At 30.4% G+C, this 25,753-nt stretch overlaps 3 protein-coding genes across 4 annotated transcripts; all 3 read right to left on the bottom strand.

Annotated features, from left to right (window-relative positions):
- Positions 1–2,278: 2,278 nt before the first annotated feature.
- Positions 2,279–9,622, bottom strand: LOC113790017 (uncharacterized). Of its 2 annotated transcripts, none has more exons than XM_075825102.1 (6): positions 9,501–9,622; positions 3,623–5,720; positions 3,389–3,554; positions 3,010–3,299; positions 2,791–2,948; positions 2,279–2,728 (listed from the first exon to the last, which is right to left on the bottom strand). In XM_075825102.1, exons 2-6 carry the CDS (start codon positions 5,469–5,471, stop codon positions 2,537–2,539), a joined length of 2,655 nt encoding a protein of 884 aa, XP_075681217.1. In that variant the 5' UTR covers positions 5,472–5,720; positions 9,501–9,622; the 3' UTR covers positions 2,279–2,536. The 2 variants fall into 2 exon arrangements, with proteins under 2 accessions (XP_075681217.1, XP_075681218.1); XM_075825103.1 differs by lacking the exon at positions 9,501–9,622 and adding an exon at positions 6,039–6,273.
- Positions 9,623–12,370: 2,748 nt separating this feature from the next.
- Positions 12,371–13,538, bottom strand: LOC113789999 (uncharacterized). Its single transcript, XM_027339604.2, has 2 exons — positions 12,622–13,538; positions 12,371–12,507 (listed from the first exon to the last, which is right to left on the bottom strand). The coding sequence occupies exon 1, from the start codon at positions 13,476–13,478 to the stop codon at positions 12,681–12,683; it is 798 nt and encodes a 265-aa protein (XP_027195405.2). The 5' UTR covers positions 13,479–13,538; the 3' UTR covers positions 12,371–12,507; positions 12,622–12,680.
- Positions 13,539–13,648: 110 nt separating this feature from the next.
- On the bottom strand, positions 13,649–18,048 carry LOC113792923 (uncharacterized). The gene is made up of 7 exons (XM_027342886.2): positions 16,454–18,048; positions 16,122–16,361; positions 15,965–16,041; positions 14,909–14,994; positions 14,557–14,837; positions 14,329–14,486; positions 13,649–14,261 (listed from the first exon to the last, which is right to left on the bottom strand). The coding sequence occupies exons 1-7, from the start codon at positions 17,730–17,732 to the stop codon at positions 14,079–14,081; spliced, it is 2,304 nt and encodes a 767-aa protein (XP_027198687.2). The 5' UTR covers positions 17,733–18,048; the 3' UTR covers positions 13,649–14,078.
- Between the last annotated feature and the right edge of the window lie 7,705 nt (positions 18,049–25,753).

The following is a 25,753-nucleotide window of genomic DNA, read 5'->3' as shown; positions in this document are numbered from 1 at the left end:
GATGACAAAGATCAAAGATGATTATGATGATGATGATGATGATCAAACAATCAACCAGAAAAAGAAAAAATCACAAAATGATCATCATCAGCAAATATGGATTCGAAAAAAAGTTTAAAGAGCCAGCCAAATTTTCGTTGAAAAAATAAAAAATAGAACAGACGAAACCGAGAGACAGAAGAAATGAAGAGAACCAGAAAAAGAGAGAAATTATTATTGAAAAATTTTATTATTCACAAACAAAAAATCAAAACAGAGAAGAAGAAAAAGAAATGGAAAACATTTTGGTTTCTGGGCGAAAAAAAACTAGAAATTGAAATTTTTTTCTACTTTTTTTCGGTTGAAAAAAAAGAGAGAAATAATACCCGTTATAACGATAACCGCATGTACATATCTCCTCATTGGGTTTCGTATGAAAAAAACAAACTAGGAAAATGGGTTATGCAGCGCACACACTGGTGTGTGCATATTCAAATTCTCAAATTCTCAATTTTTTTTTGAATTTTCAAAGTTTTGGTTTCATGAAAACAAAGCCAGGGGAATCAATGATTTTTTTTTTGGCAAAACCGAAATCAATCTCTTCTTCTCTTGCTCGTTCATCAAGAAACTGATAAGAATGATCACTGGATAGATAAGGAATCACTGATCACTGATCATTGGTTTTAAACACTGGTCAGAAAAACATTTGGGAAATTTTGTTGAATCATTTTGAAAAAACGAAAAAATGAAAGATTTTCTGTCAAATCATCCAAAGTCGATCACTCTCACCTAATCTATAGCTGATCTCAGTGAACAAAATGGCAAATGGCCTATGGGGCTATTTCGACACAAATGAAAAGCATCATCCAATCCATAGATAATATGGTTATACACAAATTAAATGAACATGATTAGCCTATGAAAATCTAGGTCACTAGGTCTTTGATAATTTATCTGGTCAAAATGAAATGAAAACATTGACTGAAATAAAAAAACATGATTTCGATGATTATGGTGTTTTTCGTTTGCTTTACTTTTTTTTCACTGGGTGAATTTCTAAATCGATCGATCGTTTGATCGTTTGATGGTCGATGCTTGGTGGATGTTTACGCTTTCAACAATTTGCCTGGAGCATTTTCCAGGGAAATTTTTCTTTCCAAGTAATTTTCTATCCAAGATGTAATTTTTCTTTTTCGGGGATATGGTCAACAGGTCAAAAATAGACGATGTTGTTTGGTGCTTTGCAACATCGAAACGAAAAAAAACCGAATTTAGTCAGGTGATGGCTATGGCTGGTAGTGTGTTTCATTGAAAAACTCTGATAATCAATAAAAACGATAAAACGAAAAACGGATATTGATGATTACCAATTATAACAACAACACCAACAACAACAACATTGTGGCGATTTGTTTCGGTTCGATTTTTCCAATGACCGAAACAGTGAGAGAAAGAAAATAAACACAGTTTGCTTATTTTTACAGGACAAGGATAGGAAAATGTTTACCAAAAATGGTAAATTTTATGAAAAACTAAAACTAAAAATAAAATTGCAAATGTTTTGTGAATTGGCAATGTCCAATAACTTGAGGGATGGTCAAGTATCACGAGTTTATGATTTTGATGATGATGATCATCTTGCTATCTTGATTTTTGATTTTTTCGTTTTTTTTTGGGTTAGTTTTTGGGAAAAAGTATTTTTCTAGAAAACGTGTCGCCATCTATCGATTGTGAATGATACTTTTCTCGTATTTTTTTTTTTGTTTCAATAATTTTTTTTTTGAAAATTAGGACATTACACACTGATACTGGACACACGCAGACACTGTCCATTGGTGAATTAAGATAACTAAGTATGGATGGATGGATAGATAGATAAAATCATAATCAACACTTGTCTAATAAAAAAAAATGGCAAAAAATAGAAATCACACAACCAACTCAACTAACACGAAACATTGAGATTTTTGAAAGAAAAAAAGAATAAAATCTTTTTCTGCCTTCAAGCAATAACCGGGCAGCCAGCCAGCCGGTCATTAATCGGTCATTCGGTAATTTTAACTGTTTACTGGATGACCAACTATGATGATGATGATCATTGCCATGGTCAGCAACAAAAAAAAACAACCAGCCAAAAATCACGATATGATAACCATTATCATTGAAAATTTGTTTATTTTTCGTCTGAAGATTATCATTTTATTTTATTTCGCTTGTGAATTACCGTTTGTTGCTTGTAACTAATTTTTTTTTCGGGAAAAAATAGCCGGTAATAAAGAGAGAGAGAGAGAGAGAGAGGGACAGAAAAAAAATTAATTCTTTTTATTCACGAAAAAAATCAATCAAAAGAAATGAGCGAAGAAGAAAAAACAAACTATAAACAATGGAAAATACTCTAGAAAAAATACTATTTATGTTTATGAGAAAATGGAGAAAATAAATATCATCTTTGCGTATTTGCAGAATAGTTTGTCATATTTTTTTTCCTTGGTAAAAAAAATGACATTGAATTTGATTGATCGGTAGGTCTGTTTTGATTTGATTTGATTTGTTTTGTTTAAATTTGATTTAAATTATTATCTTTTTCCTCTTCATCATGTAATGTTTGCCGAATCCAATTCACCGTATGTGAAACACGATGATAAATACCAGGTTGACGGGATTGTGCACAACCAAACCCGGCTGATGTTATACCGGCCAATGTCCAACGGCCATTCATATTTATTACTAATGGTCCACCTGAATCACCCTGTATAGAATTTGATTCATTAGAAAATAAAATAACACTTTTTTTCTGTCAATCTCACTTACAACACATGCATCTTTTTGTCCATCTTCATAACCTGCACACATCATTTCAGAAAAAATACGTAAATCAATACCACGTGTACGATGCCATGTTTCACATTTTTCATTATCAATAATTGGTACATCAACTTTTTGTAATAAACGTGTACCATAACGATTACCTAAGGATTAATCAATTAATCATTTTAGAATGAAATATGGATAATCAGAATAAATGCTTACTTAATGCTGGATCAGTTTTACCCCAACCAGTAACAACACCTTTATGTCCTTCAAAATTTCTATTCTCTTCAATGGGTAAACAAACCGGTAATACACTATCACTAAAACGTACTGGACTATCAAGTTTAATTAATGCAACATCATAACGATCAGGATGACTTGCAGAAAAACGAAAATTCGGATGTAATATAACACGTTGAACATGAAAATATTGTGGTGGTATATCCTGATACCGGTGATCTTCAATATCATGTGCACCAATAATTACGTTTAATTGATGAATAGGTGCTCTATACACAGAGAAAAATATAAAAGGTTTTTTTTTGAATATTTGAAAATTTTGGCGCGGTTTTTTTTCAAATCAAACAGAAAAACTTACTGATAAATACAATGCGCAGCTGTAACAATAAATCTTGAATTAACTAATGCACCACCACATTGATGTTTAGTAATTTTAATATGAACTTGCCATGGAAATTCACCGAAATAAGCATCTTGTCCACCGATAATACGGCTACGTGGTTTTGACATTGGTTTACCACAAACTAATTTAGTTGAATAAGGGGAAAATTATCATTAAGAATCCAGGTAAAATCAATTAACATCAACTTACTATCATCAATATTATAATTTCTAGCATAAAATTTTCGATTAACAATTTCTTGAAATACTGATTTCATTACATTATCCGGCCGTGTACGACGTATTGCATTCGATACTGCATAATCAAATTCATTTTGATTACGAAATGTTGTCATTGATGATTGTGGTTCATATGATGAAAGTAGATCATTTTTTAGATTAAATGATTGTTCAAATTTATTGTTGTTGTTGTTTGATGATGATCCAGAATTAAAACCCAACAACGATTGATGATTATGTTGATGATGATGATGATGTTGAAGATAATGTTGATGTAATGATAATGGTAATGTACCAACATTATTATGATAATGATCTAAAGATAATGATTTTGATGGCGATTGATAATTGCGAATATTGTTGTTTGCGTTTGCGGTTGTTGTTGATTTTAAATTATTATTATTATTATTGGTCATTGAAATCAAATGAATCGGTGTCATTGGTGATGATGATGATGATGATGGTGAATTTGGATGTTGATGATGATTAAATGGATGATTAAAATGATAACCATTATTATCATTGATTATTGATGATTGTAATGGTGGAATTGGTGTTGTTGTTGTCGTCGTCGTCGTTGTTGTTGTCATTGCCGTAGCATTTTCAAACGTTGTAATCGGCAAAATTGATTGATGATCGGATGTTTCGGATGCTGTTGTTGTTGGCAAACGTTGTTGTTGTTGTTGATAAAATAATGAATAACTAGGTCCAATTTCAGAAAATTTCTGTAACATTAATGATGATGGATTTTTTAAACGTAAATAACAACAAGTAATGGATGGATTATCTTCACAACCTTCAATTGGTAAACCATTTGCTAAATAACATAATAGATTAAATGTACAAGCTGTTTGAGATCGATCATTCGAACAAGTTGATGGATGATGTATAACTGTTGTTGTTGTTGTTGTTGATATTGTGGGTGTTGTAGTAGGCGTATTAGTAGGAGTGGTTAATGGTGTGGGTGTGGTGGATGTTGTCATAGCCGTTATACCACTACCAGCACTATTTATTCTATTATTTCCAATCATCATCATTATTCCTGAACTTCCGGTAATGCTACTACTATCATTATTATTAATACCACTAGCAATCGAATGTAATGTTGTCGGTGATGATGATAATAATGGTGATGACTGATGATTATTATGATAACTTCTTGATGATATTTGTCTTGATTCATGTTGTTGTTGTTGTTGTTGAGGAAGTGAATTTTGTTGTTGTTGTTGTTGTTGATAATGATAATGATGATTATGATGATTATGATTATAATGAGGATATTGATTTTTAATATGATTGTTGTTGTTTACTGAAGAAGAAGAAGATTGTGATGAACTTGATGATAATGGAATCGAACGATAAAACGTTGATTGTGAAGATTGTTGTGGCTTCAACAACGACGACGATGATGATAACATCTGCGATGATTGTGATGCGATATTATCATTATTATTTTGATGAAAATGATGATGATTATGATGATCAATTGCACGTCCTGTACGAATGGTATAAATTCGTGTTGTTGGTTGAAATTGATTAGAATTTGTTAATGATGGTGTTGGTGATGTTTGTGGTGGTGATAAATAAAAATTTGAATGATGTGGATATGAGGGATATAGATGTGAATATTGTTGTTGTTGTTGTTGTTGACATAATATCTGTCGATTGATAATCATCAATATCCAAATAATCATCAATGTTATTAATTTGTAAACTATCGATAGTATCGATAGTGGTGTCGAAGTTTTTATCGATTTCAATCGATAACCACCATTATAAAGATGATTATTCCAAAAATGATTTTTATTTATTGATGACATCTTGGTTTTGTTTCTCTCGGCTGTTGTTTTAAAAAAAGAAACTTCTTAAATTCTTCTTCTTCTTCTTCGTGGTCGTCGAAATATCACCTTAAAGATTTCATTATTTCAAACCAAAAAAAAAAAAATCCTATTTTGACGAAATGATGATTACAGTTGGTCGTCGTTGTCGATATATGTGACTAGTTGAAAGATTTCTTTCGAATTGTGGTTTTTCTCTCTTCTGAGCAGCCTCTACATTATCATCATCATCTTGGAACCAGCAACCAGCAATGTCATTTTATGACGATGATGACCAAAATGAAAAAAAAGAAACGAAAAAGATTAATTTTTTTCTGATTGAAAGATTTATTTCAGGTAAGATTTTGCAGGTAAGATTTTTTTTTTTGAATTGATATTTTTTGAAAACCTGACAATCATCATTATCGTTAACAACAACAGCAATCCACAGCAATCATCAACAACAATCTTCGTCGACAACAATCAACATCATTGTCATTTTTAATTAAAAAAAAATGCTGAAGCTGAAGCTCAACGATAATGACAAAAAACAACAGAAAATTTTTTTACCATTTCAAAACTATTTCGGGGCTTAGTGGTCGTTGTTGTTGTTGTCGATTTTGGTGGCCGGGTCACTTTGATTCAACCAAATTGATTTTCGTTGAAGCAACAACGACGACGACGACGACAAAAAGAAGAAGAAAAAAAACAATAATCGTTGCTGTTTGTTTTGTTTTTTGTTTGGCAACTAGATCATGTTTTTTAGATGTGAAACAAATGAAACAAAAAAACTTTAACGAAAAAAAAACCAACGATGATCATCATTTGAAAATCAATGAACAATGGAGAATTTTTTGAAATAAAGAAGAAGAAGAAGAGCCATTCTTTATGCCAAACCTTTGCATCATCATCATCATGATAATAACCGAAAAAAAAGGGATCGACCAAACACATTCAACTCTCTCTCCCTATCTCTCTAACTTTGTTTCTCGTTTTTTCAAATTGGCCAATTCGTTTGTTACTTAGGTGATCTGTCTGTTTGCTTGCTTACTTCTCTTTGGTTTATTTTTTTAAGTTAAAAGATTGAAGCTCTCTCTCCCTTTGGCTCATCAAAGTGATTATTATATCAGAAGAAGAAGAAGAAAAAAAAAGGAAACACCAACCAGTCAATCATTTTTTTCTTATTTTGAGGCGACAAAGAAGAAGAGTAAAATAGCAGATTCGACTATATACACACACAAAGGTGTTCATTATCAAACTTATTATATGGGGTGTTTATAGCTTTTTTTTTAAAAAACCATTCATCTATATCGTAATTATTAACAGAAACAAAAAAACGAAGAAAGAAAAATCCATAAATATCGTTACATAAATTACAATGGATAGATCGGTCGGTATATATTTTATTATTTTCTGGTTGAAAAATAATTTCGTTTCGTAATCATTAAAACTGGTGAGAATGATTGACTGATTTTTTATCTTCCCAATTCGAAATAGGTTTTAGTTTTAGGTTGTCACCATCATCATCATCATATAATCATCATAATGATCAGTCAGTCAGTTGACGGATGACAATGGCGAAAAGCGATGAACTTGATTCTTTGGTTCAATGATTTTTCTGTTTGTAATTTAAAACAATGACAAGTTTTTTTTTGTTGAAGAAACATTTCTTCTATTCTTTTGGCTTTTGAATTTCAGCCAGGTTACCTGTGTGTGTGTGTGTGACCCAGGTAAAATAATCATCATTGTTTCATTGTGAATAGATCTTTTTCTTTCTTTTTTTTTAATTAGTGATCATCATCATCATCATTACTGATTTGAATAAAGTTGATCACATTTTTATTAGCCGAAAATTATCTCTGAATGAAAACAACAGAAGAGAGAGGGGGAGAGAGAGAGAAGAAAATTTCAAAAAATCTTTTGTTTTAAAATTCATTGTTTTTTTCATTGAAATTGAATTTTAAAAAAAAATCAAGTCGAATGAAACTTCAAGAATATTATTTTCTTCGGTTAATTTTGTAATTAGAAAATGTTTCTTTTGCTCAATCTTGCTTTGAACTTGTTGCCATTGATTCAGTTTGAATTTCAGTAGACTTTTCATTAGGTTTTTCATTTGATTTTTTTCGTTTGTCAAATTCAATATGATTGATGATGATTACCATTGAATTTTTGGTTTTGGTTTTTCTAATCAATCACATCCTCGCACCAAACCAAACACATATAAAAAAAAGTATCAAAGTTGGCTGATGATTGATGTAAAAATAACCTTAAAACGAATGTTTTTTTCAAATGTTTTTTTTTCAATGACAAATTTTCAAATCGAATTAAGTAAAAATCATCGACCAAAAGAGATTAATGATGATGATTAACCGAATTAACCGAATTACATGGTGTTACCGTATTTAGGACCATTTTTTCTTTGGCAAAGATACTTAGTTGAAAACAAAAAACTAAAATAAAATCTTTACATTTGACGACGACAGTGAAAAGTGGTAGCTTTCGATTTTGGAAACGTTTTTTTTATTCGCAGTTTGTCAGCTGACATGAATGGACAAAAATATCCGAAAAAAAAAGTTTTTTTCAATTTCAATTTCGGTTTATTAATAGCCACCATCATCACCAAAGATAAAGAAATTTGAACGAGATTTTTCTCAAACGAGATTTTTCTCAATTCGGTAAACAAACCGGTGACGATGTCGCAAAAATAATAAGATTTTTACTTCGTTGAAAGAAAATAAAAATCGATAATCGAGAGTGAAAATGTACCCGAAAAATCCAGGTAATTTTCCCGAAAATCATTTTTCACAACCAACCAACCACATTTTCTCACTTTTTCTTTCTTTCTCTCATTGACATTGTCATCATCACTGTGGTTTTCAACAGCAAAACATTGAACAACCAAAATCAATCAATCAATCGATCGATCGATCGATCGATCAATGAATTCAATGAAATGGATCGAAATCGCGTGTGCCATACGCACACACACACACACAGGTGCAGAACAAGGCTTTGAATGTGTGAAAAATGAATGCTCAAACTTTTTTCTGCTGGATCTAAAAATATATCAAACAAAACAAAAAAACTTCTTCAAAAATGGTGGTGAAATCAAACGAAACAAAAACAAAACAAAAAAACCATGTGAAATGAATGCCAAAAGAAGAAAGAAAATTTTCTTTAATTTTTCATTTTGTTTCACATTTTTCAGGCCAAAATGAAAAATCACACCGTCTTTGTCTTTTGCTGGTGATTTTTCTAAAATCTTAATCGCTTTGCTTGCTTGTAATAAGACAGCGAAGAAGAAGAAAGAAAAAAACTATAAATCACCCAGCGAATGTGGAAAAAACCACCAAGCGACTGTATATTATTTATGAGAAAAAAAAATGGACAGAAAAAATTTGTCTTGAAACAAAGCTATATCACCATCATCATCATAATTTATCATTTTGTTAGAAGTGGGGGAAAAAAAGTTTTCATCAGCTTTTTTCCCCCACATAAATTTCGTTCTTTTTTCGGTAAACTAATTCTGATTTGTTAAAAGTTTTTGATTAACTTTGATTAAAATCATTGACCCAGAATGGTGTAAACTTTTTTCTGAAAATCCATTCAAACACATCAATTATCTGATTATCTGATTTTGCGCGTGTTTGCGCGTGTCACATATATGCATCATAACAAAACGCGCGCAACAATTGTCTTAAAACAAGACAAACAGAAATCTCCTTTTGAACATCTTTTTTTTTCTCCAAACATCATTTGTTTTTTGTAGAATAAAATTTGCATATATGCAAAACATCACAAAGAAGAATTAAAATCAAATTCATCATTCACCATGCGCACAGGATTTCCTTTCATTCATTCATTTTTAAACAGTAATTCAAACAACAACAACTTTTGAACTGAACTGAAACTGAACTGAATTTATTCATTTTGAATTGCTGCTGCTGTTAATTTGCCTCATTATCATTATGATTTTTTGGATTAAAATCGGGTCATAATCCAATTTTGAAGAAAACAAACAATTTCACTTACTGCTGCTGATGTCTTTGTTGTTTTTCAAAGTTGAAAATTGTCTCTTTCGATGTTCAAATGGATCAAATTCAATCAAAACAAACAGATAGAAAAATTGTCCACGAAGAAGGAAGTGTGTTTCAACATGGTGCACCAATCATATGGTACACTATTACATCAATAGACGACGACGACGACGGTTATGTCCGATGGTAACAGTGAAACATCATTTTGGCTTTTCACTTCTAATCTTTTTTTGTCAAAGTAGATATCCTGGATTGACGACGACGACGATGATGATGATTGTCGTACGTTGTATCGCCGGATAATGATGATGATGATTCAAATATCGATTGTAAAATAATCGATTGTGATGGACGACTTTGGACAAAAAATTCAATTAATCACAGAATTTAATGGATCGATAATCGATGGTCAAAAAAACAAAAAACATTGATCGATGATCAAGGAAGAATGAATCAAACAGTAGTAGCCGATGGTCAATTAATTTTCACACACTGTTGTTATGCTCCAAATGAATTGAAAAAAATCACTTGACCACTTGACCAAATGTGTGAAACAAGCAAAAAAAACACGAACATTTGGATTATCGATATGTTTGTTTGTTGTAGCGAAAAAAACTGATTTCTGTCAATCAAAAAAATCAACAAATTTTTTTCACTAACTTAATAAACAAAATGGACAATGTTGAAGAAGTAATGATGATGTTTATGTTTTGAACATCATTTTAATGAGAAATGAGAAATTTTGTTTGAAGCAAAAAAAAGGTAAATTAGTGAAGGAGAGAAATTCAGTAATAAAATTTTCAAAAAAGAGAGAGAGAGTAGCCAGTAGTGAGAGAAATGAAAAAGAAAAGAAAAGAAACTTATCAGTGGATTATCGATCGATCGATCGATATTTGATTTGAAAATTTTCGTCTGTTTTCGTCTGTTTACGATGATGATGATGATGTTAAATAATGAAAATCAATCGATAAAATCAATTGAACAAACAAGCAAACAACAAAAAAACAATGTTTGTTCCTTGTTTTGTTTGTTTCGTTTCAAACATTCCAAACTGACCACACAGACATCAATAGCCAAAAAATAACAAGCCCAAAATCGAATCAAAAAAGTAATCGATATTCAATCAATTCAGTTGGTTTTTTCTTCGTTTTTTTCAAAGAAAAAGCATTTTTCTGATTTAATTTCTCCAAAAAAAAACAAGCAAAATGATAATAAACTCTTTGAGTCCAGTAAATCTGTTTTACTTTTTTGTCATCATCATCATCATCTGGAACATAACCTGTTTGAATCATTTTGCTTGCTGCTTGCCTGTCGTCGTCATTAATTCATGGGATATCATAATCATCATAAAAAACATCCTACATTTTTTTTCTGTGCCAAAAGAATTACATTTACAATGAAAAAAAAATATAGATTAAAAAATTTTCGTTCCGTAATGTGTTTTTATGGCACATTAATTCCAGCAAGCAAGCAAGCAAAAAAACATAAGATGTTTATGGATGGCTAGTGTTTGTCTGTGAATCTAAATTTATACAGCAAACATCCCTTTTAAATGAGATAAAGTGAGGGTGGGAATGATGATTATGGATGATGATGTTGATGGATGAAAAATGATCCAAAATAATCACTTATGATAATGATGCGGCGCTGGTCGTGGTGCTAGTGGTGATACTGGTGGTGGAAACAACCGAGCAAACTCAGTGTTCTGACCACAGAAAACAATTAAAACTGAAAAGGAGACGAATTAGAGAAAGCGAAAAATTAGATTTGCATATTTGGTTAGTTGGAAATTTTCCAAGAAACTTGTTACATTCATGATGAACGGATGAAGGAAAGTTTTTTTTGTTTTTGAAGCTGAAAAAAAACTAAAATTACAGAAGCTATTTTTAAAGTTTTCGCAGTTTATCTTGTGTTTTTTCCTTTTTTTTCGTTTTTAATTTGATAAAGGTAAAAAAATTAAATTTAAAAAAAACTTTCATCACCTTGTTGAATTGAGTTGTGACACATTCAACCATTTACTACAGGTATGAATTTTCAATTTCATTTTTGGAATTTCCCAATTTTTTTTATTTTATTGTGCTAGGGTGTGCGATGGTGTTGACCGAAAAAAAAGATATCAAGATTTTCTTGAATGACATTAACACTGCGTTACGGTTGGAGTTATGGATGATCATTTGAGGACATCGTCTATCTCTCTCCATTTTTTTTTACTTTAATCGAATCATCGATCAATCGATAATGATCAACAAGGTTGATGACACTATTATTGGACTTTTAGTGATTTTTTTTTGTGAGAGAAAATTGATTGATGCAGGTGGATAAGAAAAATATGTTTGAAGAAAATCAAAATCAACAACAACAACGACCCCGACAATCAAAAAATTTTTTTGACCTCAAACTAAACATCGAACAACAACAACAACATAATTAAGCGAACAAGCAATAATTTAACCAAAAGGTTAATCAATATTTGAATTGAATTTTAATTTTTTTGTAACCGCGCGTTTGCGCCTGCGCGCAAAATAATATTCAAATGAGTGTTTTTTTTCCCTCTATTATCCAGGTGTGGAAGAGTTTCTGAATTTTTTTTTTTGTTTTGTTTTTTGTTTTTATTCATCACATAAATTATACAATATGATCATTATCAACAAGTGGTAAACTTTTGTTTTGTTTCTGGATCACTGCTGTGTTTCTGGATCAATTATTCAAATTATTCAAACATTTACTTCTTTTCATAGGAGGCGTTGGCGGTATAGGTGGCGTTGTTGGTGGCTGTTGTTGTTGATGTTTATCCGATAATGTATGCTTTGGTGTCGGTATTGGTGAATCAAATGCTTGTCGAAAAAAATATCTTTTCATATGATAAACATAATTTTTTTCATCATCATCATCATCACAATCATTATTAATATCATCATAATAATTATCATTAAAATAATTATTTAATACATATTGATGATGTGGTAATATATTCATACGATATTTATAATAACGATTTATTACTATTAGAAAACAAAATTATAACAAAAAAAGTAAAAATTAGTTACAAAAATTTGTAATTTGTAATTTGTAATTTACAAATTACTATTTATAAATTATAAAAAAAAATTACTTACAATAAAAAATAATCATCATTAATTGTATCCACGATAGAATAATTATAAATTTTTGTCCATTAATTAAACAGGCAATTATAATTGAATAGAAAAAATATAGTTATTATTAATAAAATTGATAATAACATTTCAATAAATAACCATGATATTTTGGGAAACATTTGTATCAAATGACAAATATAAAATTGTAATATTAATAATAATAAATTTGAAATTAGAAAATTTAAAGAAATACTAATGGTTAACCAGTAACAGATTAAACGATTTATTGATTTTTGATCGATTGATGATGATGATCGATAACAATTCCATAAATGACATGTTAATATCATTAACGAAATGAACCAAATTATAAGTATTTGTATGGATGTTATACGACGATAATGTTTTAAATCATAAGTAATTTTTCTTTTTCGTTTTCGATGTTTTCGATGTTTTCCATTTTTCCGAATCGATGATGATGATGATGATAATGTTGTTGATGTATCATTTGCATAACGGTAATTATTTGGATTTTTTTGATTTGATTGCTGTTGATCATTGTCATTATGAGGATTTAAACTCATTTTCAATCGTGATGGTAAATATTTTAATGCTGACCATGATTGTTCATGATCACTTTCATTTTTAAATGGATTTATTTCATTTGATGATAATAATAATGTTGAACCGTTTAATGTTGTTGTTGATGTTGATGATGATGATGAATTTATTTGTAAAAATGGTTTTGAATTTGATCGTTGTTGTTGTTGTTGTTGTTGTTGACGATTTTTCTGTTGTTGATTATGATGATCATAATGACTGTTGATTGATTTAAGTATTAGAAAATCATCTACAACAGCAGCATTCGCTGACATTTTGGAGGTTTTAGTTTTTTTGCGAATCAGAGAAATGCAGATGCAAGAAAAAAAAGTAAACACAGAATCTGGATCGACTGAATCGAATTTTCAACGATGAACTTTTTATATTGGGGGGGGAAACGAACCGAATTCTGTAATTAAATATTTTTAAGTTTTTTCTTGGTAAATTTAATTAATATTTTGCTAATTTAATAATCAATAATAATCACAAGTGAAATCCAAAAGTAAGAAAAAATTACGAAAGAAAGAGAAAAACAGAATCAGAATTGAAAAAAAAACATTGATCGATATTGGATGTGGAAATAAATATGAAAAAAATATGGTTTGCCTGGATAAAATACGTGTGGTGGTTTAGGAGAAAATCAAATTGGCTTGATAAGCGAAAATAAGCGAGAAAAAAAACAAAACAAATAAAGGTGGTCTGTGTGTGTGTGTGTGCATGCGTGGATTATTTTAAATTTTTTTTTTCGTTTCGGTTTGTTTTTACACAAAGGGTTATGTAATATGTGTGATGAGTGTTTGTGTGAAGATTTAACAGAAATTTGTATTTTTTTTTCATTATTTACAAACATTTTTTCAGATTTTGATTTTGAATTTTTAACTTGGTACACGAAAATGTGCTGATGGAAATACGTTTGCTGAAACCCAATCCGATGAACTACTAACACGATGATAAATACCTGGTTGATATTGTTTGGCACAAGAATAACCAGCTGAAACAATACCTATTAAATACCAAACACCAAATTCATTTAACATTAATGGACCACCAGAATCACCCTGTTCAAATGGGAAATAAAAAACATTTGAATATTTAGAAGGAAAAAAACATCAGAAAATTTTTTACCTGACAAGCATCTTTACCACCAGTTTCATAACCAGCACACATCATTTCATCATAAATTTTAATATTAATACCACGTTGTTTATGCCAATTTTCACAGATATTATTTTCAATAACAGGTACTGGTACATGTTGTAATACTTTTGGTCGTAATTTTGATCCTTTATTTTTTTTCAAAAAAAATCGATTGTTTGAAAAAAATATCGATACTATCGATTTTTAAATATTTACCTGCTTGTAATGCACCCCATCCGGCAACATATGACATACGACCAATATAAATAGTATCTTTTGGTGGTAAACAAATTGGCATAATATTTTCACGATATTGTACAGAACGATCCAAAACTAATACCGCAACATCATAACGATCAGCTTGTGGTGTAAAACGAAAATTTGGATGCAGTTTTACTTCACTAACAGTAAATACTTCATGTGGTAGACTTTCAATTTCAGAATGTAGGATATAATCACCTAATGTAACACGTATACTTGATGGATTATGTTGTGACCTAAATTTGGAAATTTGAAAAACTTCATTTAAAAACAAAAAACTTTATTAAAAATCAAAATCAAATTTTACCTTGCAACACAATGTCCAGCAGTGACAACATGAGCTGGTCCAACTAATGCACCACCACACCGGCTACCACCAACTTGTACGAATGCCTTTTGTTGTCAAAGAGAGAGAGAGAAATAATTAGCAAACAACAACAACAACAAATTAAATCGATCGATCGATCCAAATCAAATGATCAAACGATGATCAATGATCCAAAAATGTACTGAACAACAACAAAAAAAGAATGAATGAATTTTTTTCTCGGTTGAATGAAATTTTAAAAAAACCAGAAAAAATAGTTATTTTACTAGGTTGATTTAGCCAACCAACCAACCACTATCATCAAATAAATCAATCATTTTTATCGTAGAAAAAGAAAAGAAAAGAAAATCCAAATTTCAGTTCAAGTTTCATTGAAATCATCATCATCATCGATTGTTAATTTGTTTTAATTTGATCATCAAAGAAAAAAGAATCAAGTTTTTTTTTGAACCAACCGAATGAATCTCGTTTGTTTGTTTGTTTGGTTGGTTAGTTGGTTGTTCGATTGTGTAATTCAACAACCAAAACAACAACAACAAAAAATCAGACAAAACAAAAAAAGTGTGTTTAAGGAGAGAGAGAAAAGTTCGTCAATCATTTGCTCAGGTGAATCCTTAGAAACGAAAAAAAATTTAGGTCAAATCCAAGACAACAACAACAACAAGTTTGTCTTTCGGATCAAAAAAAAACCAAAGAAAATCAAAAAGAAAGAGAGAGAGAAGCAGGTATCTGTTTCTCCACTTAAATCATATTTTCATTTCTTTTCATTTCATTCATTCAATGATGATCACTTTATGTGATGCGAATTTCCTATATGTTTGATGCCGGTAAAAGCAATATCAGAAAAGAAAGAAACATGAACATCATCTTTATGGCTGGTTTTCAAAGATTGGCCAATTTTTCTGGATTTAAATCATCTATTTCTACCTACATGATATTTACACACACATACATCACACTAACGCCTACACACTTTTTTTGGGAGAAACTTTTCGGCAACAAAAGAAAATCTTTTCAAAATGTATGTTAACAAACCTGCCAAGGAAATTGTCCAAACGATGCATCCGATCCACCAACAATACGACTAATTCTTGTTGCTGATTTTCCGCATTCTAAATACCGAATGGAAACCAAAAGAATCGAAAATCAAAAATCAAAAATCGATTCAAATATAAAATAAAATGATACATACGTGGATCATTAATAACAGGTCCCCAATATTTTGGTTGTATATCTTGGCTGCTTGGTGTTACACAACAAGTATGTAATGGGCCACATGATGCACCTAATGAACCACCAGACATCCAACAGAATACAAAAAATTGACATTTAGTACCACCAACACAACCAGGATTTTGTCGTTCACGTATACGCATTGTTGGTAAAAATCGTACAACATTATCTAATGCTTTTGCAAAAAAACCTGCTGATGCTACAAACGGATGATGATATAATCAAACGACGGATAAAGATAAGAAAAACATTCAATTAAAAAAAAATCTCTGGATACTTTTATGTACATACTATCTGGTGCTGTACGATCGAACAAAAATTCATCTTCATCACCACTGCCACCACCAGTATCGTAATCATTTCTTTGATGATGATCCAGATTTTGAAGATGACGATCCTGATCCTGATCGTTATTAATGATGAATTTTGAAGTTGTCAAAGTAGTTCCTATACCACCATCAACATCACCATCAGCAACATTATTTTGATGATAATAATGATGATTACCATTTAAAAAAACGATATCGGTTGTTTTTACTGGTGTTTTTGTAGTGGTTGTTGTTGTTGTTGGTTGAAATGACGATGATGACGATGAAGAAGATGATGAGATCAATTCAGTGTTTGACGATGACGATGAAGATGGTAATTCGAAATTTTGATTTTGATTCAATGATGTTTTTGTTGTTTGTGTCTGTTGAAACCATAATGGATAATAATAATTTGGTGATTGATTATCGATTCGAGGCCAAATTTTTTCATTATTATTATTATTTGATTCTGTTTGATATATTATTGGTGAATAGATTTGAAATTTTGTATCTTTTTTTGATTGTGGCCATGTTGATAAATATGCTGGACGATTATTATTGATTAGATTTGATTGAAATATCGCTTTACGAATATTATTTGCAGTTGATCTTGATGATGATGGCCAATAGTTTGCGATGGCTGTATTTGATGTTTCTGCTCGATCTTGATCTTCATCATCATCATCAACGATATAACCATCATCGTCTTCATCACTATTGCGATTCAATCGATTATTAGGAGCAATAAATGATGCTGAATTGATTGTTAATAAATGAATTGATGCGGCAGCAGCTGATGCTGCTGCCGCAATTGGTTGCGATTGTTGTTTTAGATGATGTGGATGTGGATGATGATTTCTTCTTTGCGGTTGTCGCTGTTGTTGTTGTTGTTGTCGTTGAATTTGCGTCAAATTCAACGATATATTTGGCCATAGGAATCGTCTTTTTTGCGATTTTTGTTGCTGTTGCGGCTGTTGATCTTTGCGATAATAAAGATTTGTTGTTGGATGAATAAATTCTTGTTGTTGTTGATAATTTGTTTGTTTTAAACGATGTTTTGTTGTTGTTGTTGTCGTTGAATCGATTCCGTATGTTTGTGAATAAATATTCGGATTGATTATTGTGTTGATGTTGTTTTTGTTGTTGTTGTTGATGATGGTAGTTGTTGTTGTCGTTGTGATTGTACAAATTAAAACAACAACAATAGTAGTGACAACTATTATATTGGCCACTCTTATAATTCTCACCAAGGCATTTAGCATCGTTTTCGACCTTTGGCCGCATTGACTGCATTAGTGTTGGTGACTTGTTGTTGTTGTTGTTGGTGGCTGTTTTGTTGTTGTTGTTGTTTTTGGATTGATACAAACAATTTTTTTTTGTCGATTGTTGATCATTAATTAAAAATCATTACTTATACTTTTAAACATTTTCAATCAATCCAAAGATTGAAAAAAAAACAAAACAATAACAGTTTCCAGAATCAAAATTCATTTCATTTTTGTGATCAGTTAAACACTATTTACACACAAACATATACACACACACAGAATATTTTTAAATCAAATAAAAATTGTTAATCATGATGATGATGATGATAATGCATATTGTGTCCAATGTTGTTTTTGGATGAACATTTTTATTATTATTATTCAATATGGAATTATGTCGATGAACAAGGAAATCACATTGAACAAAATAAAAATATTTTCGATTGACTGACTGACTGACAGACTGAATTGATCAACAAACGTGGTGACGAGAAATGAAATGAAATGATGGTGAAAAACCTGATGAATGATGATGAACCGAAAAATTTTTTGCTTCCAAAAAAAATCCAAGAGAAAATCTGTATGTCCAAAAAAAAAGAGTGTCGTCTTTTTAAACAGGCTTTTGTGAGTTTTTTTTTTGGATGGCTTGTTTGGTTGCACACACCTGTTGCATAAACCGCTAGTTTTTTATTTTTTTAAAACTCAGCAAGGAAAAAAAATCAAAAGTCAAACAACAACCTGTAGAGTTTACCTGGCCAAATAAAATCAAACCATATGCTTTTCACCTGTTTTTTTCTTGGCTGAATGGGAGAGTGTAAAAAACACAGAAACAGAGTGAGAAAGAGACCAGCCAGATTCATAACCTAGAAACGGTTATTTCAACAAGAAAGAAAAAAAAATCGAGTTTTCATCGTCGTCGTTGTTGTTTGAATTATTCGGACAAAACTGAAAACGGTTATCAAACAAAACAACAAACAACAAAAAAAGAGAACAAACAAGCAAGCAAGAGAGAGATACCCGTGTATATAGTTTGTTTCCATTCATTCATTCATCTTGTCAATACCCGTGAACCAATCAAAAAATAAGAAAAAGAAACGGGATTTCGCTGCTTCGGTAATTCGTCGTCGTCGTCGTCGTTTGTGTCATCATCGGACAATTTTTCTTGACGAAAAGAGAAACAAGATTTTCCGTTTATATCTCGGGTTTTTTTAGTTGTTGTTGCTGGTAATCGATTGTAGACTGTAAATAATAATTTACCAAGAAAGAAGAAAAACTTTCCAGAAACAAAAAAAACATTGTTATCATCGTAATGGTAATCGGATTATCTTTTTTCTTTTTCGCCAATGAACAATTAGTTGATTGGAATTATGGGAAAATTTCCCGAGCAGCAATATTGGATTTGAAAACACAAAAACAAAACTCATATAATCCGATCATCGTTTGGTAATTGAATTTAGTATCGTTTCGTCTGGTATTTTTTTTTCGAAAAACACCAAGTGATCAATCGGTGATCGATTCGAATGAAATGATCTTTTTCCAAAGATTATTTTCGTTTTCTATTGATGACCAATATTTTGTTGCCGAAATCGATATAATGATTGTTTGGTTGTTTTCGTTGAATTATTATTGATGATTATTATCACGATTTTTGCTTGGTTCGGTTCGATGATGATTTGTGGTCGACGATGATGATGATAATAGACACACAAACTTTGGGAAAAGATGATCAGGTGAACACAGGTCCTTGGCCATTATTATTATTTTTGGTTGTTGTTGTTGATCAAAATGGCTTGATTTTTTGATTTATAAATAATCGATACATGTGAGTGGGGAAAAGAAAGAAACAGAAAAGTTTTCTGGGCAAATAAATTTTATTTTTTGATCAGAAAATAAAATTTTGGCATCACTTACCATCATTATCATCATCATCATCACTATTTCGGGCATACAAAACTCTTGTTGTTGTTCCACAAAGAAAAAAAAACCTGATTGATTGATTGATTGATCCATCATCAACATCGAACAATTGATCGAATAATGATGAACGAATATCGAATGAATCGAACAATATAAACACTATCGATAGTATCGATAGTATGATTCGAACACAGAAAACAGAAAAACATTCGAATTCCTGATTTACCTTCGATTGATTATGATTTTTCTCGGGTAAAAAAAATCCGGAAACAATCAACCAAAAATTGATTTACCTGGCGCCCAATTATCCAAAACAAAAAAAAGGTATGAATTATAATCATAATAATTTTTGTTGTTGAATAATAATTATCCACAAATTTCCTTGTCTTGACACGTTCAAACAGCCGTTTTTCTACCTGGATTTTTTGTTTTTGTTTGTTTATCGGTCACACACACACACACCAAAAAACAAAACAAATATGATTTATTATCATAGGAAATGACAACAACAACCAAAAATAAGAGTTTCTATGATTAATAATTATCCAAAACAAATGGACCATGTTGTTGTTGTTGTCCGTAAGACCGTAACAACAACGAAAACAACCACCATCATCAAAAAGAATCGAATGACAATTATCATCATCATCATCATCATCATCATCAAAGAAAACTTATAATAATCATTTCCACAATCTATCTTAAAATAGTGATTGTTTTCTTCTTTTGCTTTTTTTTAAAATAACCGATCAAAAACCAGCCAAATCAAAGAAAATGTTGTTCATTCAACCATTCAAGTACAGTGTTATGAAACCTGAAATCTAAATTTAATTTTTCATTCATTTCGTTCGTTTGAACCAAAACCAACCAACTAAATGAATGAATAGTGGTGGTGGTTTTCAAGTATTTTGAAAATTGAAAGTAAAATTTTTCTTTAAAAAAAATCATCATAATCGATGAAAGAGACAAAAAAAATCGGTTGATTAACCAGAAAAAGATTTTTCTCTATCTTCGTTGTCGTTTAAATGGATTCATCGAATCGAATCAATCGAACCAGCCAGCCAAACGAAGCAAAAAATCATCGTCAGACTGAAATACCCGAAGACGAGATTATGATCGATAAAAAAGAAAAAAGAAAAAAAGATTTTCCAAGCTTAAGGTATCTCTTCGTAAATCGATGATGATAATCATAAAATGGTCAAAATCGTGTTAAATAAGAAGAAAAAAAATGGCCATTTTCTTTTGGAAATCAGAAATAGAAATTTCGGATTAACAAGAAAAAGAAAATGAAAAAAATGAAAGTGAATCCAATTCGATGACATCCAATAAAGTTGAATGGTCAATGGGTAATGATGGAAAAAGAGTCGATTAGCCGGTTGGTTGGATGAAAATAGCAAAACTAATATAAAATATTGAACCCATAACAGTAAAAATAGCAAACAAAAAATTTTTTTGATGCCGATGGAAAACAAACAACAAAAACTTATCACCGATCAATGTTTTTTTCACACTTTTTATTTGAACGATAATGTCAGTCATACAGCGAAAAAAGGGTTAAAGATTTTTTTTTCATTTTAGCATCAATAACATCGAATAATTTATTAACACCTGTGAAAAAAAAGATACACACATTTAGCTTCTGTTTCTTTTAAAAATTTTCAACCAATGATAATCATTACCCCTTTCAACGACGAATTTTCAGCAAATTTTTTTTTATGATTGATTGAGAAAATTAATTAGAACAACAACTATGAATGAATGACGTAAGCAAATATTTTGACATCCAAAACAAAAAATTGATTAATCTAAATTAAATCATGTCATCATCATCATCATAACTCGAACCAATTTATGTCGAAATAGAATAGAATGATGAAAAATTCTACATTTCGACATAAATCATTTTTAGGTCAAAAATGATTTCCGAAAAGTTTTCCAACTCCGGAACTAAATTGTTCCATATATGTCATCATCATGGAACAAACAAAACAAAAACCAAAACAAATTTTGAAATGAGCATTCAAGTTAAAACAATGGAACTTGGTTTGCTGCAGCTGGTCTGACCAAAAATAGATCAAATTCGGATGGTTTTCGCTTTTGTTTTGTTTTGTTTGTTTGAAATTTTTTTTTGAAAAAAAATTTTCATCCAGATAATGATGACGTTGGCTAAAAAAAACAATCACGAAATGAAACAATTGAAAAATGAAAACAAAACCGGAATTAGCAACATGGTGTACAACCAAACAAACAAACAATCGAATAATCAAACAGGAAAAATTTCCGTAAAGAAATTTTCACTTTCATCATCATCATCAAATTGCCGGAAATTTTCTCTTATTTCCAGATACGAAAAAAACTACTTTCATCATCATCATCATCAAATCTATTAACCTAAATACATGAATTTTTTAATTCAATTAATTAACCATTCAGTACACAATCCAAATAATAATAACCGAAACAAAATAAAACAAACAAAAAAACATTTCATCATGTGACCTGTATTTTCGTTCGTTTTTTCAGGTTTTCGGGTAGATTTTTCCACCTACACATTTTTTTCTTTGAATACCCGAATCACCAACAACAACAACAAAATGAAAGTGAAATAAACAAAACAAAACATCCCAGGTTTGTTTTCGGTTTTTTCGGTAAAACGATATTGCACTCGACCAAAAACACCAAAAAGTTATTTTTATCTTTTTACCCGAAAAAAAACCAAACTCCTTTTTTTCCAATTTTGGTTATTTTCATTTTCAACAAAAAAAAAAATCATATTTTTGTCATCGATAACTTTCGATAAATATTGTTGTTGTTGAAAAATCTTTAGCCCAAACCAAACAAACAAATTTCTGTTTGTCGTTGGCCAAAAAAATTTTCAAATCTGACCAAAAAAGGATTGTCGAACAAAAAAATGAAATTTCCTCAATCAGAAAAAAAATCATTAAATACTGGTGAAAACTTTCACTGCTTCTTCATCATCATCATTATATAATCCATTAAAGATTTTGCAAATATATAATCGTCGTTTGTTTGCTTGGTGGCGGTGGTGATCTGATTTGAAGAAGGAAAACATTTTTTTTCCAAATCAAATCGAATCGGATTAATGATTTTCAAATTGTTGTTTGAAAATTAATTATCAAAAAAAATAGGTGTTTGGCCACCACCACAATATTCAAATCATCAAAAATGTTGCGGATATATACTTTTTGCTTGATCGTCATCATCAACGCTCGACGTCAAACATGATGATGATCGTCAATCGTCAATCGACAAACATGATGATGATGATGATGATGAAATGGCAGCCCAAATCGAAAGTAAAAAATCTATTTTTAATAATGAGAAAATACCACCATCAATGATGATAACCGCAAAACATTTTTATGCTGATCGTTTCCAGGTAGCAATAATAATAATAATAACCGAAAGTACTTTTCGTCTTTTCAAATATAAATAGGTTTTTCGTTTCTTTACATTTTCTTTCATTTCGGGTATCGATAGTGATAGATATAGCAAGAGATAGTACCATTCCATTAATGATGATCATCATTCGTTGACGTTGACGTCATCGTGTTAATCGTTTTATTCACAAAATGGATCAAAAAACATCGACATCGAACGAACAACAAGTTGATGGCACGCAATATAACACTTCACATGATTTGAAGAACGAAACACATAATTCAATTAAGCTTATTATCATCGAAATTTTTCATCAACTCAAATTGTTGTCGAAGAAAAGTGAAAGCGAATGTCATCGAACTTCATTTCGAATGTTCACAATCTATATTCGATGATGGTTTTTTTTGATGAACGAAACTATCGATCACAATCGATAGTGCTCAAAAAAATGGTATTTGGGGATAATTTTGCTGATCGAATTTAGATGGAAACAAAAAATAGATTCTTAGAATCAATCAAATTTTTCTCATGATGATAATGATTGGTTGGTTGGTTGAGGTAATGATATTTTTTCTCTGAAAATAAAATGATGATATCATGGGAACATCATTAGAGCAAAGAGAGAGAAAGGGTTAAGCAAATCTTGTTTGTTTCGTTTAAAAAATCATTTTTATTTTTTATTTTGGCCATCAAGAGAATTCGATGGGAAAAGGTTGATAGAAAATGAGATTACCTGACCACCATTACCTGATTTTTAAATAAAAAAATTCACCAAAAAAAAAACTAATTTAAATAAAATCGGTAATTTGCATATTAATGGTGGTTAGCTGGAAATTTGTTTTTTTTATAAAAATTTTTAATTAGAAAAAAAATTTTTGTTAAATTTGAAAAATTCTTCGGAAAAAAAGTTTGATTTGACAAAATCTTATCACCGAAAAAATCAGAATTTTAAATTTTTAAAAAAAACTAATTTTGTCTTCTGGGAGGGGGGAAGAGAGAAAACTTTCCGAGAAACTTTTGATTGATTCAATTTTTTTTACGAGTAAACAAAAAATCAACTTAGTCGTCCATCTAATCATCGATGGATCAATCAATCAATCAATCGATCGATCGATCGATCGATCCCTTTCACCGATATTTTTGGCAAGAAAAAATTTTCACTGAGGAAAAATAAAATATTTAATAATTTTGCTTGACTTGACTAAGATAATTACTATGATCATCATCATCTTTGTTGAATAATGATGCTAACAGAAAAAAAAAAACTCGATTTGTTAACCCTGTGTTGGATCTGAAGGCTTTTTTTCTTGAAAAAAATTAGGCCATTTTCACAAAATGGTTTGTTGACACACAGGCAGTGTCAACTTTTTTTTGTTGAAAAACTTTCACTGTATAAAAAACAGAACAACCCTTAATCATCAAAGCGATATCCTTCGAATTCATTTTAAAAAAACCGAGAAAATTCCCAGTAAACAACAAGAAAAACTTTTGTTTTTTCTTCTTTTTTGAACTAAAGTTTTTCCAGATTAAAAAAAATGACCAAAATAAAGATGATGATCCATCTTTTTTTTTATTAAAAAAAAACAACAACAACAACAACATTGGTGATTATCTACGACGAAATAATCAAGAGCATCTCTTTCTTTTGGTTTTTTTGTTCTTCAAAAAACAAAAAACAAAAAACAAAATGATAATCATGACAATCAACACCTGTTGTGTGTGTGTGTGGTACCTGTGTTGTCCATCCATAATTTACCTGAAACAAAATTTTATTTCATTTTCAAAAAAATGAAGAAAAATGAAGAAAAACTTTACAAAAATCTAAAAATAGCTCTTGTTTTTTTGTACTGAAAAAGTTTCTCAAAACAAAAATCTATTTTGTTCCAAATGTGATGATGAATACCTGTTGCGTGTGGATGTTTCTTCGTTTTGTTTCGTCTGTCAAATGATTGTCCATGTGAAAATTAGTTAGTTAAAAAGTTTAGCCAGTGTGTTTACCAGAAAACAAAGGTTATCATTTCAAAATGTTTTTCCATTGTTTTCCATTCATCTTTGTTGTTGATGATGATAATTCGTGCTATGATAAATTATCATTATGCATGCACAGACCGTCTGAGACTGATAACAAAAATGGTCACTAACCAACAACAACTTCGAAGGGGAGAAAGAAATGATAAAAATCTGGATCAAACTGATCTCCAACCGTTCATTTTCGTTGAGAAAGTTTCCCAACTTTCCAGAAATTTTCCCAAACTTTCGAGGAAACTTTCTCTAAACAATAATTTCATTTCACTTGATTAGGATTTGATTGATTTTTTCGTCGACGACCATGGTGGTAGTTATCATCGATTCTGGATGCTACTACCACTTTGATGATTGTGTGTGGTCATCGACGACGACGACGATTATTACTGACCAACCAACCAACCAATCAACCGACATGATGCCAATTTTTTCTCCAACCAAATCAATCAAAATTCAATCAAATGACAGACCAACAAAACAACCTTCATAATAAAAATAGATCAAAAACAAGGTTAGCATCTTGCATTCACTCTTGGTTATCCAGGATTTTTTTTCCTTTCAGAAATGAACTTTTTTTTGATTTTTGATTTTTTGAAAAATTTTAAAATTTAAAAAAATTTGAAATTTTCAAGTTCAAGAAACGAAAATAACGGTGAAAAACGAAAAAGAAA

This window comes from Dermatophagoides pteronyssinus, unplaced genomic scaffold, assembly GCF_027571235.1.
Source record: "Dermatophagoides pteronyssinus isolate colony J.1.1.1.1 unplaced genomic scaffold, Derpt_VIB-CSIC_2022.12 sq0003, whole genome shotgun sequence".
NCBI lineage: Eukaryota > Metazoa > Arthropoda > Arachnida > Sarcoptiformes > Pyroglyphidae > Dermatophagoides > Dermatophagoides pteronyssinus.
Note: the sequence above shows the minus strand (reverse complement) of the source record. Positions and strands in the feature narration are given on the sequence as shown.

Bases quoted from the DNA above. Each gene is read 5' to 3' on its own strand.
- LOC113789999 (XM_027339604.2), bottom strand. From the start codon at position 13,478: ATGTCAGCGAATGCTGCTGTTGTAGATGATTTTCTAATACTTAAATCA.
- LOC113792923 (XM_027342886.2), bottom strand. From the start codon at position 17,732: ATGCTAAATGCCTTGGTGAGAATTATAAGAGTGGCCAATATAATAGTT. The intron at 14,838-14,908 runs GTAAAATTTGAT...TTCCAAATTTAG, and splicing joins GCTGGACATTGTGTTGCAAG to GTCACAACATAATCCATCAA. The intron at 14,262-14,328 runs GTAAAAAATTTT...CCATTTGAACAG, and splicing joins GTGGTAAAGATGCTTGTCAG to GGTGATTCTGGTGGTCCATT.
- LOC113790017 (XM_075825102.1), bottom strand. From the start codon at position 5,471: ATGTCATCAATAAATAAAAATCATTTTTGGAATAATCATCTTTATAAT. The intron at 3,555-3,622 runs GTAAGTTGATGT...CAACTAAATTAG, and splicing joins AAATTATAATATTGATGATA to TTTGTGGTAAACCAATGTCA. The intron at 2,729-2,790 runs GTAAGTGAGATT...AATTCTATACAG, and splicing joins GACAAAAAGATGCATGTGTT to GGTGATTCAGGTGGACCATT.